The 7,911-nt window shown below is 52.5% G+C and overlaps 1 protein-coding gene across 2 annotated transcripts; it reads right to left on the reverse strand.

The window, feature by feature from the left end:
• Positions 1–39: 39 nt before the first annotated feature.
• LOC148128526 (vomeronasal type-2 receptor 1-like) lies at positions 40–3,370 on the reverse strand. Of its 2 annotated transcripts, none has more exons than XM_087948869.1 (4): positions 2,549–3,370; positions 2,164–2,412; positions 1,440–1,671; positions 40–358 (listed from the first exon to the last, which is right to left on the reverse strand). In XM_087948869.1, exons 2-4 carry the CDS (start codon positions 2,202–2,204, stop codon positions 182–184), a joined length of 450 nt encoding a protein of 149 aa, XP_087804995.1. In that variant the 5' UTR covers positions 2,205–2,412; positions 2,549–3,370; the 3' UTR covers positions 40–181. The 2 variants fall into 2 exon arrangements, with proteins under 2 accessions (XP_087804995.1, XP_087804994.1); XM_087948868.1 differs by having other exon boundaries at positions 1,440–1,728; positions 2,549–3,369.
• Positions 3,371–7,911: the final 4,541 nt, after the last annotated feature.

A 7,911-nucleotide genomic window follows, 5' to 3' on the forward strand; every position in this document is an offset into this window, starting at 1 on the left:
TGCTTCATGGAAAGGAATAATTCTGTTCCAGATGAAATAAATTCTATGAAGTGGACAAAGACGTTGATTTGTCTCCACTTAGAGAGGGCCTCCCTGAGGGGTGCTGTTTGTCCAGTTGTTGTGAATCGTTGTGATATAACCACACAAATTCCATTCCTGACAAGCATCGGAGGGAAAGTCCTCATGAAATTATCTCCTTTTCTGTGTCTGAAGCAAAGAGGCCAATCAGGGTCCATCTGAAATGGAGGAGCAGCTGGACAATTGCTGGGTATTGGAATCCTTCTTTGGGGAGCATCTGGTGGAAAAAAGGGAATCTCCTTTTATCACTCAGAGCCTCTGAAGGAATTCCAAGAGTGATCTGAAAAAGTAATGAAGAATGCTGTGTTATAATGTGGTCCAGATCAACTCCAAAATATTACTTATTGACAAACCCAATTTTGTTTTGATGAATATATAAGAATAGTTTGTTCCTTAGTCATGGTTTAAAATATTTAAGACAGAATATTAACAAGATTGTCTATAAAAATGGAACGCAAAATCATATTAAACAACAAAAAAAACAATAAAAAATGCAATGTAAATTTCTGTGTCACCCATACAATTCCAACAATTAGATTCAAATTTGCAGATGTTAGATAAAATGTCTGGATCTAAGATATAGGGCTGTATTATATGCTATTTTTGAGTACTAAAACCTCTTTCTCAGCTTCTATATCCCAAATTCTTTGTGAAGCAATTTTTCAGCTTCTTCTCTAGATGTACAAGAGCACAACTGCTAACAGAATAGTTATGAGTACATGAAATGGATACTATAAGAAAAATAAAAAGAAATAGTAGGACAGTGACGGTAGGCACATTGTGGCTTATCCCCTACAGACCTCTTAGGAAAGGGTGAGGTCAATCGTAGACAGTTGTACAATCCAATAAGTCTTTAATTGAAATTTTGTCTGTTTTGGGACTATATGTCTGTTTCATCACTTTAATTTTAACCCAATAATTATATACCCTGAATTTATACAAAGCAGAAATTGTGTAAATTAACAATTATCTATGAGGGCAGGAGCTGAACTCCTTTTATCCATCCCAAAGATACTCTTCTTGGTCTGAATATTTTTTATACATAGACAGGACTATTGCCAACTTGATTCCAATTGGATAAGGCAGATATTATTGATATGTGAAAATGAACATGCTAATGGAGGACCTCAAAACCTGGATAGTTTTTCAATAGTAGAATATTCAGTAGAATATCCTCTAGGGACCTTATGGCTCTTCAGGCCTTTAATGGTCAATTTGAAGATGAACATAATAGACTAAAACATCGTTGATATGTTCCCTAATATTCTGAAAAGCTGCTCTTGAATTCTATGAAGATATTGGATCTGTTGTTCATCCCCACCACCCCACTCACCTTACCAGATAGAGAAAAACACACAAACCTGTGGGACTTTGTAGGTGCCTACAAACATTGACATCTGGATGGAGATGTCCCTGGAAGCTGCATCAATCAGAGCCAGGAGGTTCTCCTTCCTCCCACAGCCGTAGTTGGGGACATTGGATTCTCCAGTGGAGAGCATGTCCAGCAAGACATCTGAAGTGCGGAAAGTGCTCAAATAGTTGTCATGGATGTTGTAACCAAGTGTGAGATTGTGCAGGAGCTGGGAATTCTTGCTGACCATTTGAATAGCAAAAATTGATTTTAGGGTATCTGTTAGAGCAGAACTCTTCCTATTGAAAAACAATATTCATGTTATTATATTCAATAGCAACAACAAATGTTTTTAAAATATATAATCCTTCACAAACCTACTAAGCCTTAGGCCAACATTGATCCAAATCGAATGATCAATTATGCAAATGAGAGAGGCAACTACAATTGTTTCAGTCACTACTTAAACAAAGGTCATTATTCAAGTGATGAACTCAGGAATGAACTGAGAAAGGAAAATCATCTGGATTTCATTCAGGTTTTTTAAAAACTCCATCTTTGGATTTTACTCTCTTCCACAAAGTAAGGCAAAAAAGGGAAGCCATGGAAATCAAAATCATTCAGGAAATTAGACAGGTCCTGAGGTACAAAAATAAGTGAAATAAGAAGAAAAGAAGGAGAGTGTTAGAATTGCACATGGAGGGAGTGCAACTCCATCACCCTGCATGACTTACGAAGGAGAAGGTATGGAAGGAGGGCTGTTGAAAGGCCACATTATAGGCGACACATATGTTTCAGTTGTGACCACACCAATGAGATGGTCCCCAGGCCTGTAAAAGCTCCATGGATTGTAGCCATCCTGGTGCTCCAAACTCAATGGGCATTTCCTTCTCAGCTTCCCACAGACTGATGGGGACACCAGCAGCAGCAGAAGCAGAAGGAGGGTCCATCATTCATGGCATTAATCAATCCATTTCCTGTTTCTAACACAAACAACAGGAACAGTTGGAAAAATTCAAAGACTCTGAGAAGTGCCAGTGGCTTTCCTGATCTAAACAGAGAATCACTCAGTTTCATCTGCAAAGGAGAGAAAGGTGCAATCAAGAGCAGAGCCTGTACCTGTCCCAAAACTTGGTCCCAGAGAGCTTCACCCAAGGAATTTATCCTTTTCTGATATAAGATCCTTTTCATGTGGCTTCAATCTGATGTCTACATCGAAGTCTAAAACTGGAGATATAGCATCACAGGTCTCAAAGGCCCAGATGGTCATAATTACAGTGAGAAGCAACTTCTCCTCTTGGGATCCTGAACTTTTTCTGGGCTCCATCTGCAGAGGAGAGGCTGGAATAAACCATGTTAGTAAAAATTACAGATATACCCCTGGGGTCACTGTTTTGTTGTGGTTGTGGTCCTTCCTCCCAGTCAGGGCAAGTCCAGAAAGTGATGCTGGGGAAGAGAATTCAGCACCCAGGGAATTGACTTCTGCTGTCCTTCAACATGGCCTCTTGTCTCCAGAGATTGCTGGGGAAGGTCACCCAGAGCTATGGAGTTTGGTGCCGCTTCTAAGTTAATGCCATTTAACTGTAGTGTTGCCTGTCTTCTAATGACAATCGGCACCCTTGAACTCTGCCCAAGGTTAAGAGTAGACCCTGTTTGGAATTCTGTTTTATGTCATAATCCCATATATTGATCTTAATTGCAGCCGGTTTTAAAATTGCTTGTACCTGAAATGAAATTTCATTTCCCATCTTTTCTAGCAATATTAATTTTGAGATTAAAGCTCATTAAGAAGCAGGAAAGTGACAACTTGTGGACTAGATCGTTGGGTAAATAGGGAGAAAATTATAGAATGGATGGAATTTTTTATTTTTATTTTCTTGTCATTCCTGTGTTATCTTACCATGTTCCTATAATACACCAAGATTCTTTATGTTTTGATTTTTCTTAGTTTTTTAAATAAAGAATGGACTGTAAGTTCTGCAGGTGCGATCTATCCATCCCTTTCTTTCTTTCTATCATCTATCTATCTATCTATCTATCTATCTATCTATCTATCTATCTATCTATCTATCTATCTATCCATCCCTATCTATCTATCTATCTATCTATCTATCTATCTATCTATCTATCTATCTATCTATCCATCCATCCATCCATCCATCCATCTATCTATCTGTTATGTCACCAGGACAAAGCAGACTCAAAGACCGGAGTTGAATTCAGCTCTTTATTAGCGTCTCTCTACGTCTCCCCTTCAGGGCGTCTCCCTCCGGGAAGCCAGGGGAGCCTCTCCTTCCCAGTCCTCGCATTGCGACGGTTTCTCCCTCCTGCAGCCTCTTTCCTGGGAGAGGAGAGGAGGGCTCCTCCTGGAGACCTTCCCACTCACCCTGCAGGGGATCACCTGGTTGCCTCCCGAGGGGATCCTCTGGTGGGAAGGGAGGGATCTCCTCTTCCCTCCCATCGAGGGCTGAAATGGCTCCTCCTCCAGGCGCTCTGGCCGCTTTCCCTCCGGCCTTTGGGGTCCCCGTTGAGATGGAGGGGCCTCTCCTCCCGGCTGACGTCCAGTTCCTGGCAGGGTTTGGCTCTGAGTAATTCCCACCCACTCCTGGACACCAATAGAGAAACTCCCATGGAAAGACAAGGGGGAGAGACCCGTCCACCTCCTTTGGGGGGGTCTCTCTGACCCTCCCCCCGATTTCTTCCCCTCTGCTGGGACTCGGGGGACCCTGAGCGGGTTTCCCACCTGCCTCCGTCCAGACCGTTCCAGGCATCCTGGCTGGGCCTGTCGGTCAGCAGAGGAGCCGCTTTCTCTCTGGCCCCAAGTGGGCCCCCCTCCCGTCAGACTCGGGGAAGGAGGGAGGGGCAGGAAAGACGGGGCTCAGGGGGAAAAGTCTGCAGAGGGGAGAGAAGGGAGGCCTGGAGGGGCCTTTCCTGCCCCCCCAGAAGCCCCTCCTGCTCCTGGGAAGCTCCCCTTCCCTCAGCTGGGGGCCCCGTCCCAGTTCCTGCCCCTCCACGAGGGGGGACTTTGCTCCTGGGAGCCCCCCCACTTGGCTCCTCTCTCTTGGGGGGACAATGGCGGTCCAGGAGGAGAGACCAGGGTCCTTGTCCAGGCGCCGGGGGGGGAGTCGCAGCACTTTGGGTGGGGGGCAAAACCTCCGGCTGAACCCGGCAGGAGCGAATGGGGGGCCTGTCTGGTTCGGGGACTGAATCCCCTTGGAGGATGGATGGGGGGGCACCGGCCCAGGCCCCACCACACCCAGGGCCTGATCTGGGGGTCCTTCCGGGCCCACAACTCCTGCCGGAGGAGCAGGGGGCAGCCGTGGTTGGGGGCTGTCCCCTTTCCTGGGCCACGTGGCTCCCTTCACGACCCCTCACGCCCTGCTCGCCTCCAGGACGGACTCCCGCAGCGCTCTCTCCGTGGGGCGGCCCTTGGAGAGCATCCTGGGTCTTCGGCTGAGGCAGCTGCCAGGACAGCCGAGTCTGCTCAGACGGCAGGTGGGCCTCCACTCACAGTGCTTCATTTAGTGGCCGCTCAAAGTCACAATGGCCCTGAAAAAGGGACTTTCGGCTGTTCCTCACGCTTACAATTACTGCAGCACCCTCATGGTCACGTGATTGGGCAGCTGTCTCCTATTTATGACGGTTGTAGTGTCCTGGGCTCATGGAGGGCGGGGCGGCTTTGGGGACCTTCCGGCAAGCAAAGTCAGTGGGGAAGCCAGATTTGCTTAAGAACTGCTAGAAGAAAGGTCGTAAAATGGGGCAAAACTCACTTAAAGACCATCTATTATTTAGCCAAAGAAATCCTGGGCTCCGTTGTGGTCGTAAGTCGAGGACCCTCTAGAGGCTCATTCGGAGGCCTCCTTCCCAAACGGGGCAGCCACATTGAACACAAAGACCCCCAATGGCGCCCAAAGGCCCAGAGTGCGACTGGGACAGGAGGGGACGAAGGGAGGCAGGTGGGGCCTCCTGGGACTTTGCCCCCTTCCTCACCTGGGCTGGGTCCCCACTTGGATCCCCCAGAGAGAGAGAGAGAGAGACACATACACAGTGTGGCTGTTCGGAGGGGGGCTGTGGAGGGTCCCTCTTGCCTGGGGGGGTGTTCCCCCCATGCCAACCTTCTCCTGGCCTGGGAGCCAAGGAATCCTCTCCCTCTGCGGCCCTTTTGCCAGCCCTGAGTCTTGAGCCGGGAGGAGGGAAGGGATCCGGGCCAAGCAGAGGGGAAGGGAGGCCTAGGACATGCTGGAGGGGGGGGGCTGAGCAGCTCTGCTCCCCAGGAAGGAGCCTCCTTCTTCTGCCGGGCAAAGGCCTCCCCTCCACCACCCCAAACCCAGCTCCCGTCTCCAGGGACCCCCAGCGCCCCCACCTGAGCCTCGGGGGGCCCCTCCTGGTCCGGCCACAGATGGCAGGGGAGGCAGCCGACGTTTCCCAGGGTCCCTCCTGGCAGCCCCCTCCCTGAAGTGGGGGGCCCCAGACTGGCGCTTCCTCCTTCCTGGGGGCTGCTTGTCCAGAGCCCCCCAGGCCCCTTTCCCAGTGGGACTTTCCCCCCTCTGCTGCCCTGCGACCCCCCCTTTCCCCCCCCCTGGGGCTGGCATGGCAGGGACCCCCCTTCAGCCCCCCCTCCAGACAGGGAGAAGCTTCCCTTGTGGTTGAGGGAGATCCTTTCCTCTCTCCAGCCGACCACAGTGATCTGGGATCTCTTTAGGGAGAAAAACCCTCCAGATTAAAGGGTATTTTTTTGGGGGGGTGCAGCTGCCCCTCTTCCCCCCAATTGCAGGCTGCCCTCTGGAGGGACCCCCTTCCTGGGGAGGCTCCTCCCCACCAGACCCATTTGCAACCTCCTGGGGTCCGGGTGTGGCTGGGGGAGGTCCGGGGTGCAAAGGGTGGGGGAAATGAAGCCTTCGCCTCTCCCCCCGCCCCGGAGCCTTCCCATCAGGCTGGCGAGGGAGAGAAGCAGAAGCGGGCAAGAGGCAGGCGCGCATGCCCACTTCCCTTCTGAAGCTCGCAGGCTGCCCGGACTGCGCCGCCTGCGGAAGGAGCCTCCTGGTGGTCGCCCCCTGTCATGGCAGCTCCCCTTGCGAGCCGGAGGCCGGAGAGACGTGATTTCGCCTCCTTGGCGCCACAGCTCAAGCGGCATTGAGACCTGACGGGTGCGGGGAGTGGATGATGGGTGGTTCATGCGTTAGGTAGTTTGTGTCATCTCCGCCAGCGACAGCGAGGGGCAGTGCAAGGGTTAAGGCCAGAGTGTTGTGTCCTAGAGCGGAAAGGAATGCCTGCTTCCGGCCTTCCTTAGAAAACGGATGGAATTGTCTCCCGCTCCAGCAGCTACGGGCAAGGGTCGCTCGCGCATGCGCCCTTCCTCCTCCAGCGGTTGCTCCAGGCTCTCTGCGCCCGATGCTGTGAGGCTTCCCGGGGCTCTGCGCGGGGGGGTCGCGCGATGGGAATCGGCTCTGCTCTGCCCCCCCCCTGCGGGGAGGCGGGGCCAGGATTGGGCTCCTCCCCTTTCCCCGCCTTGAACTGCTCGGGTGGGGACCCTGGAGCGATGGTGGGACTTTGGGCTCAGGCAGCGCCGGGGGCTTTTTTTGGGGGGGGGTTCCTAGAGGCTGCTGGGGGGGGAAACCAAAGGGCCTTTCGGGGTTCCCCCCTTGGGCAGAGCGAGAGGAGGGAGGGCGCCCCTCCCCGTGGGAAAGGAGCGGCGGATTTTCCCACGCCTGGCAAGATTCCACCCTGGGGGGGAGGGGAGAAATCCTGGGGTGTATAGAATATATACTGTCTGTATGGACTCTATAGCAGTGGTTCCCAAAGTGGGCGGTACCGCCCCCTGGAGGGCGGTGGGATGCGTTAGGGGGCGCTAAGAGGCAAGGGGGCTGGCAGAGGGGCACTAAGAGGCGGCAGGGGGGGTGTTTGAGGCGCCAGCTGGCCCTGCAGGTTCACCCATTGAGGCGCTGGCTCCGGAGCGGTGCTACAGTCAATGGGTGAGCCTGCAGGGCCGGCGCCATGAACGCCCCCCTGCCATCTCTTAGCATCCCCAAGGGGGCCAGCAGAAGGGTGCTAAGAGGCGGCAGGGTGCGGCGCATCCAACGCGGCCGTGGGGGCATGGAACGTGCCACCGCTTCCACGTTGGAGGCGCCGGCTCCGAGCAGTGCTAGTCAATGGGTGAAACTGCAGGGCCGGCCAGCACCTCGAACACCGCCGTCTTAGCCCCCTCTCCCTTGGGGACGCTAAGAGGCGGCAGGGGGGCGTTCGAGGCACCGGCCGGCCCTGCAGGTTCACCCATTGACTGTAGTAATGCTCCAGAACCGGTGCCTCAAATGCGGCAGCACGTTGGAAAAAGCCGCTGCCACCGCTTTCCCAAAGTGCCACCGCTGTCGCATTCTGTCTGTCTGTCCATCCGTCCATCCATCCATCCATCCATCCATCCATCCAAAAGGTCTGTCTGTTTGCCTGCCTGCCTTCCTGCCTGCCTACCTGCCTACCTCTCTGTC

Source organism: Notechis scutatus, unplaced genomic scaffold (assembly GCF_049901735.1).
Source record: "Notechis scutatus isolate UNSWTSFEM ecotype Mainland unplaced genomic scaffold, rNotScu1.2 NSCUSCF28, whole genome shotgun sequence".
NCBI classification, from domain to species: domain Eukaryota; kingdom Metazoa; phylum Chordata; class Lepidosauria; order Squamata; family Elapidae; genus Notechis; species Notechis scutatus.

Coding starts and splice junctions, on each gene's coding strand:
- LOC148128526 (XM_087948868.1), bottom strand. CDS start 2,204: ATGTGGCCTTTCAACAGCCCTCCTTCCATACCTTCTCCTTC. Junction 1,729..2,163: donor CCTTCCATACCTTCTCCTTC/GTAAGTCATGCA, acceptor GTTTTTCAATAG/GAAGAGTTCTGCTCTAACAG. Junction 359..1,439: donor GCACCTACAAAGTCCCACAG/GTTTGTGTGTTT, acceptor TTACTTTTTCAG/ATCACTCTTGGAATTCCTTC.